The 16,864-nt window shown below is 37.2% G+C and overlaps 1 protein-coding gene across 14 annotated transcripts in view; it reads right to left on the minus strand.

Annotated features, from left to right (window-relative positions):
• The window catches only part of AHI1 (Abelson helper integration site 1), a 222,774-nt gene that overhangs the window by 188,665 nt on the left and 17,245 nt on the right, over positions 1-16,864 (minus strand). The window contains exon 7 of one of the 14 annotated variants that reach the window (XM_034962902.3): positions 67-121. The exons of 12 other annotated variants lie outside the window; for them this stretch is intronic. In XM_034962902.3, coding sequence (XP_034818793.3) covers positions 67-121 — 55 coding nt within the window. The remainder of the gene's footprint in view (positions 1-66; positions 122-16,864) is intronic. One more of the 14 variants, XM_063605006.1, reaches the window with a different exon arrangement.

The raw sequence follows: 16,864 nt of genomic DNA on the forward strand, positions 1-16,864 counted from the left end.
TATTCCTCAATTTGTTTTAGTGACTCTCATGCTCTTCTTCAGGCTGTTAGTGTTAGCAGTACTTACATCATCACTTGTAGTTTCTTTCATATAGTGAAGATTGCTTCTAATAGTGTCAGGCCAAAAAGGAAGACATAATAAAGTTTCAGCTAAGCGTAGATTAGTTGTATCAAGAAAAACCAATAATTAATGTTCAACTATGTGGAATTATTGGGAAGATTATTTAGTTTTTTTACCTGGACATAGTGATACTATCTTAGAGCATTTGATGAGTACTCTCATAATTTATGCTTCCAGAATTTCATTAATAATCTCTGAATGTAACTTCAGATTAACATTTTGGATTAACACTTTGGATTCATTTTGTCATGCAGAATGTCACATTGTAATGTATGCACCTTACATGTTAACATTCGGTGCTACAAGATGAATCTAAAATCAAAATAAAGAAATGTGCCAGAAATGAATAAACTTAACAATACATACTGGAGTTTGATCTTTGAAACTCCCCATATTTTAAAAGTAGTTAAAAAATATCCAATGTATATAAAAAGGTGATTTAAAAAATGCTGAAGGAACTAGTATCCCAATACATATCTAAGATTTTACCAACTCTAAGACTCTTTTGCTCACCTAAAATATATTTCCAAATTCTATCTGTTCTTTGAGGGTAAATTATGGTGCCACAGCCTCCAAAAAAATTCACTAATCAAATCTAATTATTTTCACATGTTCTGTTTTAGAAGCAATATTTAATTTAAAACAGTAAAAATAAATAAATAAGGAAAAAAAAACCCAGAAAATACACACACACAAAACCCAAAACTAGCAGAAGACAAGAAATAACCAAGATCAGAGCAGAAATAAAGGATACAGAGACACAAAAAACCCTTCAAAAAATCAACGAGGCTGGGCATGGTGGCTCATGCCTGTAATCCCAACAGTTTGGGAGGCCGAGGCGGGCGGATCACATGAGGTCAGGAGTTCGAGATCAGCCTGGCCAACATGGTGAAACCCTATCTCTATCAAAAATACAAAAATTAGCCAGGCGTGACGGTGCACACCTGTAATCTCAGCTACGTGGGAGGCTGAGGCACAAGAATCACTTAAGAGAAGAATCAAATAGACACAATAAAAAATGATAAAGGGGATATCCCCATCGACCCCACAGAAATGCAGACAACCATCAGAGAATACTATAAACAACTCTATGCAAATAAACTAGAAAATCTAGAAAAGATGGGTAAATTGCTGGACACATACACCCTCCCAAGACTGAAGCAGGAAGAAGTTGAATCCCTGAAGAGACTAATAACAAGTTCTGAAATTGAGGCAGTAATAAACAGCCTAGAAACAAACAAGCAAAAAAAGCCCAGGACCAGATGGATTTACAGCTGAATTCTACCAGAGGTACACAACAGAACTGGAACCATTTCTACTGAAACTATTCCAAATAATTGAAAAGGAGGGACTACTTCCTAACTCATTTTATGAGGCCAGCATCATCCGGATACCAAAACCTCGCAGAGATGCAACAAAGAAAGAAAAAACAGTTAAGGCCAATATCCCTGATGAACACTGATGCAAATATCCTCAATAAAATACCTGCAACCAAATCCAGCAGCACATCAAAAAGCTTATCCACCACCATCAAGTCGGCTTCATCCACGGGATGCAAGGCTGGTTCAACATACGCAAATCAATAAACATAATTCATCACATGAACAGAACTAAAGACAAAAACCATATGATTATCTGAATAGACACAGGAAAGGCCTTCGATAAAATTCAACATTGCTTCATGTTAAAAACTCTCAATAAACAAGGTACTTATGGAACATACCTCAAAATAAGAGCCATTTATGACAAATCCACAGTTATACTGCCCAAAGTAATTTATAAATTCTATGCTATTCTTATTAAACTACCATTGACATTCTTCACAGAATTAGAAAAAACTACTTTAAAATTCATATGGAACAAAAAAAGAGCCTGTATAGCCAAGACAATCCTAAACAAAAAGAACAAAGCTGGAGGCATCACACTACCTGACTTCGAACTATACTGGAGTAACCAAAACAGCATGGTACGGGAACAAAAACAGACATACAGACCAATGGAACAGAAATAAGATATCAGAAATAAGACTACACATCAACCATCCTGTATTTGACAAATCTGACAAAAACAACCAATAGGGAAAGGATTCCCTATTTAATAAATGGTGCTGGGAAAACTGTCTAGCCATATGCAGAAAATTGAAACTGGACCCCTTCCTTATATCTTATACAAAAATTAACTCAACATAACTTAAACACTTAAATGTAAAACCCAAAACTATGAAAACCCTAGAAGAAAATCTAGGCAATACCATTCAGGACATAGGCACAGGCAAAGATTTCATAACAAAAATGTCAACAACAACTGCAATAAAAACAAAAATTGACAAACAGGATCTAATTAAACTACAGAGCTTCTGCACAGCAAAAGAAACTATCATCAGAATGAACAGACAACCTACAGAATGGGAGAAAATTTTTGTAATCTTTCCATTTGACAAAGGTCTAATATCCAGAATCTATAAGGAACTTAAACAAATTTGTGAGAAAAAAACTAAACGACCCCACAAAAAAGTGGGCAAAGGATATGAACACACACTTCTTAAAAGAAGACATTTATGGGGCCAAGAAACATGATAAAAAGGTCAACATCACTGATGGTTAGAGAATGCAAATCAAAACCACAATGAGATACCATCTCACACCAGTCAGAATGGCAATTATTAAAAAGTCAAGAGACAACAGATGCTGGTGAAGCTATGGAGAAATAGGAAAGCTTTTACACTGTCGGTGGGAATGTAAATTAGTTCAACCATTGTGGAAGACACTGTGGCGATTCCACAAAGACCTAGAACCAGAATTGCTATTTGACCAAGCAATCCCATTACTGGGTATATACCCAAAGGAATATATGTCATTCTATTATAAAGATACATGCATGCGTATGTTCACTGCAGCACTACTCACAATAGCAAAGACATGGAATCAACCCAAATGCCCATCAATGATAGACTGGATAAAGAAAATGTGGTTCATATATACCAATGAATACTAGGCAGCCATAAAAAGGAACGAGATCATGTCCTTTGCAGGGACATGGATAAAACGCAGGAACAGAAAACCAAACACTGCATGTTATCACTTGTACGTGGGAGCTGAACACCGAGAACACATGGACACAGGGAGAGGAACAACAAACACTGGGGCCTGTCAGGGAGTTTGGGGGAGGGAGAGTATCAGGATAAATAGCTAATGCATGTGTGGCTTAATACCTAGGTGATGGGTGGAGAGGTTTGTTACCTATGTAACAAACTTGCAAGTCCTACACATGTATCCTGGAACATAAAATAATATTTGAAAAAATTGCTATTTGTTTCAAAATCTTCTTTTTGTTTTTTATGACTTTTATTCATACCTCAATAACCTTGAATTTCCATTATGTTAAAATGGGGCATATGCAAATTTTTGTTTCTACTTTTTCAGTGAGTACCAATAATGTAGCACCAATATACACAAATTGTGAGGATACTCCTGAAGGAAATAATTAGAAAAAGAGCTAATCAAGAATTAGAAAGAGAAGAAAGATTTATGGTCTCAAGGAAAAAATTTTAAAATTGAAACTCCAGGCAAACTAATCAGAAAAGGCTGTTTTTTGTTTATTTACCACTGATCTGTCAGCCTTTGCACTAATAACATTAATTTTATGACTTTATTATTAATTTGTCTTTTTCTTTAGTTCTGTTTTTTAAATACAGCAGTGAATGAAGTTTCCAGAGTATCTTCAGTAGCATCTCTACCTTTCATAGCATTATACTGACATTTTCATTACTTTTTAAATAGCCTGATTTTGTGGTTTTGATTTCCTTTTTCCCTCTAACAGCTTTATGGGATAAATTCCCAAGTAGTTTGTAAATTATAAACTTTTGTTAACTTCCAGTTGTACTGTACTATTTTTTTAAAAAAAGTCTCCTTTGTGGAATTCAACAGTTTCATGGATCAAATTATGTTTGAATTTTGAAACGTCCCAAATACATTTGTTCATTCATGTTCCTATTATACCTTTGCCAATTTTTTACCTCTTTAAATGATTCAGGTTTTTTTTGCTTTGGTTTGTCTGCTATTAAAATCAGCTTTATTAAGATATAGCTTACATCAATAAAATTTGCCAATTTTAATTGTATAAGTAAATGAATTTTGGCAAATGTATGCAGTCATGTGACCACCACCATAATCATGACATTGAACATTTCCATCATTCTACATGTCCTGTTACACAGTCTACGCCTTCCCTCCATGCTCTGTCCCTACTCAACCACTGATCTGGTATCACAATAGCTTTGCCTTGTCTAGACTTTCACATAAATGAAATTATACCATCTATAGCCTTTTGTGTCTGGTTTCCTTCATTCAGCATAAAGCTTTTAGGATTCATCCATGTTGCTTTATTCATAGCAGTTTATTGCTTTTTTGTGGAGTAGTATTCCATTGTACAGTTATATGCCACATTTTGTTTCTCCATACACCAATTAATAGATGTGAATTATTTCCAGTTTTGTGCTAGTATTAGATATGTTTTCATTTCTGTTGGGTAAATACCCAGAAGTGGAATTGCTGTGCTACATGGTAAACAGATATTTAACTTATTAAACAATTGCCAAACAGCTTCTCAAACTGGCTGTACTATTTCGCATTTTTATCAGCAATTTCTAAGAGAGTTCCAGTTACTTACCATCCTTGTTTGCACTTAATACTGTCAATTTTTGTTTTGTAGCTGTTGTATTAGGTGTGCAATAGTACCTCAGTATTGTTTTAAACTGCATTTTCCTAATTACTATGACAGCAAGACTCTTTACATGTGTCTATTTGCTATCTATAGCTGTCCTTTCGTTAAGTGTCCAAATCTTTTGCCCTTTTTAATTAGGCTGTTTGTTTTCTTATCAGTGAGCTGTAAGAGCTCTTAAAATATTCTAGATACAACATTTTATCAGATAGTGCTTTAAAAATATTTTATCTAAACCTATAGCTATAAAATATTTTCATTTTTGTAGCAATGCTTTCAATTTTCACAAAGTCCAATTTAGCCCTTTTTTCTTTTATGGCTCATGTTTTTGTATCCTGAGAAATCTTTGCTCAACCCAAGGTTACAATTATCCTATGTTTCTCTTATAAGTTCTACAGTTTTAGCTCTTAAATATGCCTTTGATCCACTTCTAGTTAATTTTTAAACATGACATGATCCCAAGTTTATTATATATGAATATCTGATTGTTCCAGGACCATTTGTTGAAAAGATTATCCTTGCCTTTAGTGAATTACCTTGGCAACTTTGTTAAGAGTCAATTGAACATATATATTTGAATCTATTTCTATACCCTATTCTGCTCTACTGATTTATATGCCTATGTTTATGACAATTCCAGATTGTATTCATCACTATTGCTTTATAATGAGTTTTGAATCAGAAAGTGTAATTCCAACTTTGTTCTTTTTCAAAATTGTTTTGGCTATTCTAGGTCTGTTGTTTACAGTTCCCAATAAATTTCTGATTTTTTGACTACTTCTTCTATTAATTTCTGAGAGAGGATACTGACATATCTAACTGTAATTGCTGATTTGTCTATTTCTCATTTAGATTTTAAAGAAAAAAAAGTCTCCTGGCATTGATTAGGATTGAATTTAAGTCAACAGATCATTTGTCAGAGAACGGACATTTGACAATGTTGATTCTTCTGATCCGTGAACACGAATATCTATTTACTTAGGTCTTTATATTCAGCACTTTGAGGGGTTCAGTGTACAGCTCTTGCACATTTTTGATAAATTTATCCCTGAATGCTACACATTTTTTCTATTATAAATTATTTTAAAATTTAATTTCAAGTGATTCATTACTGGTATAGAAATACAATTGGTTTTTACACATTGACCATATATTCTGCTAAGCTCCCTAATACAGACGGTCCCTGAATCACAATGGTTCTATTTATGACGGTTCAACGTACGATTTTTTTTACTTTATGATGGTGCATAAACACGCATTCAGTAGAAACCATACTTCCAAGTATCTATACAATTATTGTTATTCACTTTCAGTACAGTATCTAATAAATTATGTGAGATATTCAACACTTTATTACAAAATAGGCTTGGTATTAATTTTGCACAACTGTAGGCTAATGTAAATGTTCTGAGCACACTTAAGGTAGGCTAGGCCAAGCTCTGATGCTTGGTTGCTTAGGCGTATTAAATATATTTTCAACTTATGATACTTTCCGTTTAAAAACGACATAATCCCATCATAAGAACCACCAGTAACTTCTAGTAGCACTTTTTTTGTAGATTTTTTTGGGATATTAACATAGACGATTATGTCATTTGTGAATACACAGTTTACTTCTTCCTTTACAATCTGTATGCCTTTAAAAATTGCATTACTGCATTCGTCAGGGTCTCCAACACAATTGTGAATACACACAGTGACTGACACATGCTCAGCTTAGAGCAAAAGCATTCAGCTTTGTGCCATTAAGCATGATGCTAGCTGCAGATTTTTTAGATGCCCTTTATTAGGCTGAGGAAGTTACTGTCTATTCTTTTTTTTTTTAGACTAGTCAAATGCAGTACTGAGAGTATGAGTAGAACAAGGAGTTCAATCTGTAACTGACTGTGAAAAATCCCTTGAGATAACTCATTACCTTAGACAAGTCTCATCTATTGCTGGTTTAAGAATGAGTAATAAATGTTGTCAAGTCTTTTTTCTCCATTTATTGAGATGATCTCATGGTTTTCTAATTCAATCTTTGGATATGGTGAATTACATTGGATGGTTTTTCTAACACTGAACTGACAGTATATTCCTGACATAAACTCCAGCTAGACATGGGGTATTATCCTTTTTATAAGATTGATTTTCTACTATTTTGTTGAAGATGTTTGCCATCTATATTTAAAAGGATTTTGGTATGTATTTTTCTTGCAATCTTTGTCTGGTTTTGGCAGCTGTGTAATTATTGCCCACAAAAAGGAGTGGACAAGGATCACCTCTTATTTTACAGTCTGGAAGAGTCTGTATAGAATTGGCATTATTCTTTCAGCAAATGTTTGAGAAAAGTTACTAATGAAGCCACCTGGGAGTAGTTTCCTTTGACAAAAGATTTTTAACTACAGATTCCGTTTTTTTAAAAGATACATAATGTTCGAGTTATCTATTTCTTTTTGAGTGAGCTTCAGTAGTTTGTGCCCTTCATGTAATTTACACATTTCATCTAAACTGCTAAATTTATTGTCATAAAGTTACTCATAATACTCTTATTATCCTTTTAAGGTCTGTAGCATCTAAAGTGAATACCCTCTTACAATCCTGATATCAGCAATTTGCGTCTTCTTTCCTTGTTTCCCAATCAGCCTGGTTACAGGTAGTACAGAAAACAGTTAACTCATGAGCCTGGGTTGCTAAAAAGCTGCAAATCCCAAGAAGGGCATATTTTTAGGACCAGTCCTTGAAATGTTGTGCTTGATAAGAGTGTTTCTAAATGCCTGAAGCCTTGGGCCACACTGTAACAGTTTTGCCAGAAAGCTTATGTTAGCAATGTGATTTATGGTGAACATGTGTTTTTGCTTTGGGGGTTTGGAGTCTGAGCAGCTGAGGTCGGTGACATAGGCACTCAATGCTCTGCCTCTACACAAAGCCCACATAGCCCTCTACACAAAACCATGAACATCAAGGCTTGGGTTGAGCTTCCCTGGGTGGCAACACTTTGCACATTTTGTCACATGTTGTTGGAGGAATTAAGTGAGTCCCTTGCAACTCTACTGGGGGGTGCACCTGAAAGCTTGCACCTGGTTTCTCCTGGGCTGTGTCCCATGCACCTTTTCCCTTTGCTGATTTTAATCTGTATCCTTTTGCAGTAATAAATGGTGTGGGTATAACAGCTTTTGAGTCCTGTGAGTCTCTCTAGTGAATTATCAAGCCCGGGGGTGGCCATGGAAACCCCCAACACATATGATAACCAATTTTATTACTCTTTTAAAAAATTGCATTTGGATTTACTGAAGGTTTTCTATTTTACTGATTTATACTCTTCTTATTTCTATCCTGTGTTTATTTTGTCTAATTTGTTCTTCACACTTTTTTAAGGTGAAAGCTTCAATGATGGATCTCAGACCATTCCTCATTTTTAATGTAATGCTACAAGTTTCCTTCTAAGTAATGCTTCAGCAGCAATCCATAAATTTTGATATGCTGTAATTTCATTTTTAGTTAGTTCAAAATATGTTCTAATTCTTTTGTGTTTTCTTCTTCAATACATTGATCTGGGGTCTTATTGAACTTCCAAATATTTGGTGATACTGCAGATAACTTTTGGTTAACTATTTCTAATTTGATGCTGTTGTGGCCTAAGAAAACATTTTGTATTATTTTAAAATTTTCTTTTACATTTAAAATTTTTATTTAATTTTTATATATAAAATAAAGCTATGTAGACTTGTTTTATGGGCCAGAATGATGTCTGTCTTGGTGAATATTCCATATGCACTAGAAAACAATGAGTATTCTGTGTTTGTTGGGTACAATGTTCCCATAAAACTCAACTCAAATTTGTCAGTTACTGAAATCTACATTCTTATTGATTTTTTGACTACTTGTTATATCAATTTCTGAGAGAGGATACTAACATATCTAACTGTAATTGCTGATTTATCTATTTCTCATTTCATTTCTATAGGTTTTTGCTTTGCATATTTTGAAGCTTTGTTATGAGTTTCATACACAGTCAGTTATATCCTTGATACTGACACGTTTATCATTAAAAAGATTCCTTTTCATCTTTGGCAATATTCTTTATTGTAAAATATACTTTCTTTGATATCAATATAACAACTCCAGTTTTCTTTTTACTAGTGTTAGCATGGTATATGTTTCCATTCTTTAAATATTAACCTACCTATGCCCTTATATTGAAAGCAAGTTTCTTATAGTCAACATATAGTTGGGTCTTATTTGCCAATCTGACACTTTCTACTTTTTACTTGGACCATCCACATTTAAATTATTCTTGATATTGCTGAGTTTAAATATACTATTCTATTATTTCCTTTCTGTTTGTCCTATTTGTTTTTTGTCTCTTTGTCCTCTTTTTTTTTTCTTTTTTTTTGAGACAGAGTCTCGCTCTGTCACCCAGGCTGGAGTGCAGTGGTGTGATCTCGGCTCACTCCAAGCTCCACCTCCCGGGTTCATGCCATTCTCCTGCCTCAGCCTCCGGAGTAGCTGGGACTACAGGCGCCCAACACCACGCCTGGCTAATTTTTTATATTTTTAGTAGAGACGGGGTTTCACCGTGTTAGCCAGGATGGTCTCTATCTCCTGACCTCGTGATCCACTCGCCTCGGCCTCCCAAAGTGCTGGGATTACAGGCGTGAGCCACCATGCCCGGCCCTCTTTGCCCTCTTTTCCAACTATCTTTCTCAACAGATTTTTGTGATTCCATTATATCATTATTGGCTTTTTAGCTATCCTTTTAAAACAAATTTATGAAGACTCTAGGTTTTATAATACACATATTTAGCTTCTCATTGTTGATATGGTTTGGCTCTGTGTCTCCACCTAAATCTCATGTTGAATTGTAATTTCCACGTGTTGAAGGAGGGGCCTGGTGGGAGGTGACTGAATCATGGGGACGGATATCCCCTTGCTGTTCTCGTGATGGAGTTCTTGCAAGATCTGATTGTTTGAAAGTGTGTAGCACTTCCTCCTTCGCACTCTCTCTCTCTCTCTCTCCTGCTCTGGCCATGTGAAGTCCATGCCCGCTTCCCCTTCACCTTCCACCATGAATATAAATTTCCTGAGGTCTCCCCAGCTATGCCTCCTGTATAGCCTGTTGAATTGTGAGTAATTAAACCTCTTTTCTCATAAATTACCCAGTCTCCGCTCTGTTTCCCAGGCTGGAATGCAGTGGTGTGATCCTGGCTCACTGCAGCCTCTGCCTCCCAGGTTCAAGTTGTTCTCCTGCCTCAGCCTCCTGAGTAGCTGGGACTACAGGCATGTGCCACCACACCCGGCTAATTTTTTTTTTATTTTTAGTACAGAGAGGGTTTCACCATGTTGGCCAGGCTAGTCTCAAACACCTGACCTCAGGTGATCTGCCCACCTTGGCCTCCCAAAGTGCTGGGATCACAGGCATGAGCCACAGCACCGAGCCTCAGGTAGTTCTTTAGAGCAGTGTGAGAACGGACTAATATGAAAATTGGTACCAGAGAAGTGGGGCATTGCTATAAAGATACCTGAAAATGTGGAAGTGACTTTGGAACTGGGTAACAGGCAAAAGTTGGAACAGTTTGAAGGGCTCAGAAGAAGAGAGGAAGGTTTGGAACTTCATAGAGACTTGTTGAATGGTTATGACCAAAATGCAGATACTGATATGAACAGAGATGGCCAGGCTGATAAGGTCTCAGATGGAGATGAAGAACTTATTGGGAACTGGAGTAAAGGCCACTCTTGCTATACTTTAGCAGAGACTGGCGGCACTGTGCCCCTGCTCTAGAGATATGCGGAGCACTGAACTTGAGAGAGATGATTTAGGGTATCTGGTGAAAGAAATGTCTAAGCAGCAAAGTGTTCAGATATGGCCTAGTTGCTGCTAAAAAACTATGCTCATTTGCATAAAGAAAGAAATGACTTGAAGGAGGAATTTATATTTAAAGGGAAGCAGAGCACGAAAGTTTGGAAAATTTGCAGCCTGATCAAGAGGTTAAAAAGAAAAACCAGTTTTCTGAGGAGGAATTCTAGGCTGCAGAAATGTGCACAAATAAAGAAAAGCCAAATGTTAATAGCACAGACAATGGGGAAAATGCCTCCAGTTCATTTCAGAGACCTCCACAGCAGCCCTTCCTATCACAGGCCTGGAAGCCTAGGAGGAAAAAATGGTTTCATGGGCCAGGCCCAGGGCCTCGCTGCTCTGTGCAGCCTTGAGACATGGGGCCCTGTGTCCCAGCTGCTCTGGCTCCAGCTGTGGCTAAAAGAGGCCAAAATACAGCTCAGGCTATTAATTTAGAGGGTGAAAGCCCCAAGTCTTGGCAGCTTCCATGTGGTATTGAGCCTGTGGGTGTGCAGAAGGCAAGAGTTGAGGTTTAGAAACCTCTGCCTAGATTACAGAGGATGTATAGAAATGCTTGGATGTCCAGGTAGAAGTCCACTGCAGGGGTGGAACCCTCATGGAGAACCTCTACTAGGGCAGTGCAGAAGAGAAATGAGGGGTTACAGCCCCCACACAGTCTCCACTGGGGCACTGCCTAGTAGATCTGTGAGAAGAGGGCCACTGTCCTCCAGACCTCAGAATTGTAGATCTAGATAGTTTGCACCATGCACCCAGAAAAGCCACAGGCACTCAATGCCAGCCAGTGAAAGCAGCTGCAGGGGCTGTACCCTGCAGAGCCACAGGGTAGAGCTGCCCAAGGCCTTGGGAGCCTCCCCCTTGAGTCAGGGTCATCTAGATGTGAGACATGGAGTCAAAGGAGATTATTTTGGAGCTTTAAAATTTAATGACTGCCCTGCTGGGTTCTGGACTTGCATGGGGCCTATAGCCCCTTTGTTTTGGGCAATCTCTCACTTTTGGAATGGGAGCATTTACCCAATCCCTGTCCCCACATTGTATCTTGGAAATAACTAACTTTTTTTTATTTTACAGGCTCATAGATGGAAGAGACTTGCCTTGTGTCAGATGAGATTTTGGACTGTGGAATTTTGGGTTCATGTTGAAATAAGTTAAGACTTGGGGAACTGTTGAGAAAGCATGATTGTGTTTCGAAATGTGAGAAGGACATGAGATTTGGGAGGGGCCAGTGGTGGAATGATATGGTTTGGCTCTGTGTATCTACCCAAATCTCATGATGAATTACCACATGTTGAAAGAGGCACCAGGTGGGAGGTGACTGAATCATGGGTGTCAACTTCCCTCTTGCTGTTCTCATGAGTTCTCCTGAGATCCTGTTGTTTGAAAGTGTGTAGCACTTCTCCCTTTGCTCACTCTCTCTCCAGCTCTGGCCATGTGAAGACTGTGCCTGCTTCCCATTCCACCATTATTGTAGTGTCTGGAAGCCTCCCCAGCCATGCCCCTCCAATACAGCGTGCTGAACTGTGAGGTGACTAAATCTCTTTTCTTCATAAATTACCCACTCTCAGTTAGCTCTTTATAGCAGTGAGAGCAGACTAATACAATTTTCTACCATTAAATAATGCCACTTCACATGCATTTTAAGAAATTCAGCCAGGCGTGGTGGCTTACGCCTGTAATCGCAGCACTTTGGGAACACAAGGCAGGAGGATCACATGGACCCAGAAGTTCAAGACCAGCCTGGGCAATACAGTGAGACCCTGTCTCTACAGAAAAAAACAAAAATTAGCCAGATGTGGTGGTGTGCACCTGTAGTCCAAGCTACTGAGGGCGTGGAGGTGGGAGAATTGCTTAAGCCCAGGAGGTCAAGGCTGCAGTGAGCTGTGCTCTCACCACTGCACTCCAGCCTGAGTGACAGAGCAAGACCCTGTCTTAAAAAAAAAAAAAGAAGAAAGAAACTCACAAAAGTATACTTCTATTTATTTCCTCCCATACTTTGTGCTATGTGGGTCTTACAGTCTGAACATTTGTCCTCTCAAAAACTCATGTTAAAATTTAGTCCTTAATTTGGCAGTATTGAAAGTTGGGGCCTTTTAGTGGTGATTGAGTAATGAGGACTTTGCCCTCGTGAGCAGATTAATCCATCAATGGGTTAACCAATTTATGGATTAATGGGCTAACAGATTAGGGCAGGGGTCCTCATGCCCCAGGCCTCAGACCAGTACTGGTCCATGGCCTTTTACAAATCAGGCCGCGCAGCAGGAAGTGAGTGGTGGGTGAGAGCATTATTGGCTGAGCTCCACCTCCTGTCAGATCAGCAGCAGCATTAGATTCTCATAGGAGCAACAACCCTATTACAAACGACGCATGCAAGAGACCTAGGTTGCACGTTCCTTATGAGAATCTAACTAATACCTGATGATCTGAGATGGAACACTTTCATCCTGAAACCATCCCCCCTGGCCCACTCCATGGAAAAATTGTCTTCCACAAAACTGGCCCCTGGTGCCAAAAAGGTTGGGGACGGCTGGATTAGATCATCATAACTGTGGGGCTGGTGGCTTTATAAGAGGCAGACTTGAGCTAACACATTCAGCCCCCTTGGCATATGATGCTCTGCACTGCCTTGGGACTGTAGAGTCCTCACCAGCAAAAAGGCTCTCATCAGATGTGAATCCTTGACCTTGGACTTCTTAGCCTTAAAACCCGTAAGAAATAAATTCCTTTTCTTTATAAATTATGTTTCTGGTATTCTGTTATAAGCAACAGAAAACTAAGACAGTTGTTAAATCATTTACTTCTACAAATAAAGGTTGAATATCCCTTATACAAAATGCTTGAGACAAAATTGTTTCAGATTTCTTTGGATTTTGTATATCTGCATTATATTTACTGGTTCAACATCCCTAATTTAAAATTCAAAATCCAAAATGCTCAAATGACCATTTCCTTTGAGCATATTCATGCTCAAAATGTTTTGGATTCTTGACCATTTTGGATTTCAGATTAGGGACACTCAATGTTTATTATAAATCCTATTAAAAAAACCTAATTATTCTTGCTTTTATAAAACATATTTTAAAGAGATTTTTTAGTAAGAGAAAAATCCTTCTCTATCACGTTTACTATTTGTTGTGCTCTTCTTTTTTGTAAATCAAAATTTCCACTTGGTATTGTTGTCCTTTTTTTTTTTTTAACACTTTTTTATACTACAGGTTTACTGACAAATTCTTTCAGCTTTTGTACACCTCAAAAAGTTTTTATTTCGCCTTCATTTTTGCAAGGAGACATATCTTGCAAAAATGAAGGCGAAATAATAACTTTTTGAGGACCGAGAATTTTAGGTTGACAATTTTTTTTTCATTCAGTATTTTAAAATATTGTTCCATTGTCTTTTAGCTAGAATAGTTTCTGATGAGAAGTCTGCTGTCATTATTCTCCTATATAAAATGTCTTTATTTTCTCTGGCTACTTTTAAGATTTCCAATTTATCCTTCATTTTCAGAAACTGTAGTATGATTTTTTCATATTTCTTCGTTTATGACCTGTTGAGCTTCTCTGATCTGTGGGTGTATTGTTTCCACACAGTCTACAAAGTTTTTAGTCATTATTTCTTCCAATGTATTCTGTCCCCACTCCTCAGGTTTCAAGTACACGTAAGTTAAAATGCCTAATATTGTCCTATAGGTCATTGGTGTTCTCTTCCTCCTCCTCTCCAACTCCTATTCCAAAGGCCTTTTTTAGTAGTATGCTGTTAAACTCTCCAGTAAGGATAGGGCAGTATAAACAAAAAGCCTAGTCTAGTGTTTACCAACTTCCATGATGTAAGTATTCACATAAATAGCCAATTTCAAGTTACTAATGGTTTAACAACCAGTTTACAAAATTCCCTAATATTTAACAACTAGCTCTTATAAACCTGGACAGGCCATGCCAGCCCACCACTGCTTTTTTTTGTTTGTTTGATTTGAGTAATTTATATTGTTATTTCTTGACATTTACTGATCATTTTAATGCACTGTCCAGTATGCTAATTGCATACAGTCAATTTAAAATTTTGAATACTTTTATTTTTTTAATCTGTAGAAGTATAATTTGGTCTTTGAAAATATGTTCTATTTCTTTCTTTTACATCTTTTTTATGTTTTCCTATTCCTCTCCTAGAGTCTGTTTCTATTGATTGACTTATCTTTTGGTAATGGGTCGTGTTATCTTTCTTTTTTTAAATGCCTGGTAGATTTGACTGAATATCTGACATTATCAATTTTATATTGTTGGTGGCTGGATTTTGTTGGGAATCCTTTAAATACTGCTGGGCTTTGCTCTGGGATACAGTTAAATTTCTTCAAACAGTATAATCCATTTAAGGCTTTTTTTTTTTTTTTTTTTTTTTGAGACAGAGTCTCACTCTGTCACCTGAGCTGGAGTGCAATGGTGAGATCTCAGCTCACTGCAACCTCCACCTCCTGGCTTCAAGTGATTCTCCTGCCTCGGCCTCCCAAGTAGCTGGGACTACAGCTGCCTGCCACCACACCTGGCTAATTTATTTTTTTGTATTTTTAGTAGAGACGGGGTTTCACTATGTTGGCCAGGCTGGTCTTGAACTCCTGACTTCGTGATCAGCCCACCTTGGCCTCCCAAAGTGCTGGGATTACAGGCGTGAGCCACCACACCCAGCCCATTTAAGGCTTTTTAAATTTAGTTACCCCCTGAAAACATTGGGGTTCTAAACTTGTTTTTGACACAGCCAAGGTAATTACAGATTTATAAGCTAAATCCAGGCCAGCACTTATATAGGTGAATGAACACATGAAAGATATTATTAATACCTAGGAAACCATGAAGATTTTCTACCCTTTTAAAATCAATTCACTGCACAAAACAAAAAGTTTGAGAGAATGTAATTCATAAGATGAAGAAGCTATCACCTCTACAAAAGAACTATTATAAAAATAAAGTGAGAGAGGATAAAATCAAGATAATACGGTATACACAATAAAAGTGAGGAAATTTTGGCTCAACTATCCCCTTTTAAAAGAATGTATACGCAACTTCATAAATAATTATAGCTACAATTTGAGTGCTTACTCTTAACAATTTATATTTATTTGTTCCAGTTACTATTGCTGAGTATCAAACCACTCCAGACTTAGCAGTGTAAAATAATAAGCGGTTTATTATGCTCTGAGCCCAGTATATTCTCTATTTATCAAGCCCCTCTTATCTAATTCCTGATGCTTTGATTCCACAATCCATCACTTCAATCATCACCTGCCATTTTCATGTACTTCCTATCCATACACTTGTCTGGTAAAACTGCAGGCACTGTTCAAATTTAGTGAACTTTACTTCCATAATTATAACCAGGCTATTGAATACTGCTGGAAAAACCTGAACCACTTCAAAGACAGTGTATTAGTCCATTTTCACACCGCTGATAAAGACATAACTGAGACTGGGCAATTTACAAATGAAAGAGGTTTAATGGACTTAAAGTTCCACATGGCTGTGGCCTCACAATCATGGTGGAAGGCAAGGTGGAGCAAGTCACATCTTACATGGATGGTGGCAGACAAAGAGAGAGCTTGTGCAGGGAAACTCCCATTTTTAAAACCATCAGATCTTGTGAGACTTATTCACTATGATGAGAACAGCATGGGAAAGACCTGCTCCCATGATTCAATTACCTCCCACTGAGTTCCTCCCATGACACATGGGAATTGTGGGAGTTACAATTCAGGATGAGATTTGGGTGGGGACACAGCCAAACCATGTCACATGTTGTACTGTTACCTTTCTACCAGCATCCTACCAAAAAGCCTTGCTCGCTACCTTACTACTAATAAACTTTTAAATACTTTTTTGATAAGCAAAAATATCTTGGTATTCCAATCTGAATCTCTTTTAAAATATTACTACATTTTATTAGTCAATGTTATTTTCTCTTGTATCTGGTTTTATTTTTTCATTCCTTTTGCTCACTTAGCTGTTATCTTAATATTTATGACATCAATTTATGCAACTTCTTTACAAGTTAACAAAAGGGATGAAACTTACTCATAATTTTGTTCCAAGGATTATAGGATAATTATAAAATACTCAGAAGGTCCTTCTTATTCCACATTATGTAGTTGCTCAATAAGTATTAGCAATTATTATCACTAGCTGTATGTAAGACTATTAATGCTATGACTA

This window comes from Pan paniscus, chromosome 5 (assembly GCF_029289425.2).
Source record: "Pan paniscus chromosome 5, NHGRI_mPanPan1-v2.0_pri, whole genome shotgun sequence".
NCBI classification, from domain to species: Eukaryota; Metazoa; Chordata; class Mammalia; order Primates; family Hominidae; genus Pan; species Pan paniscus.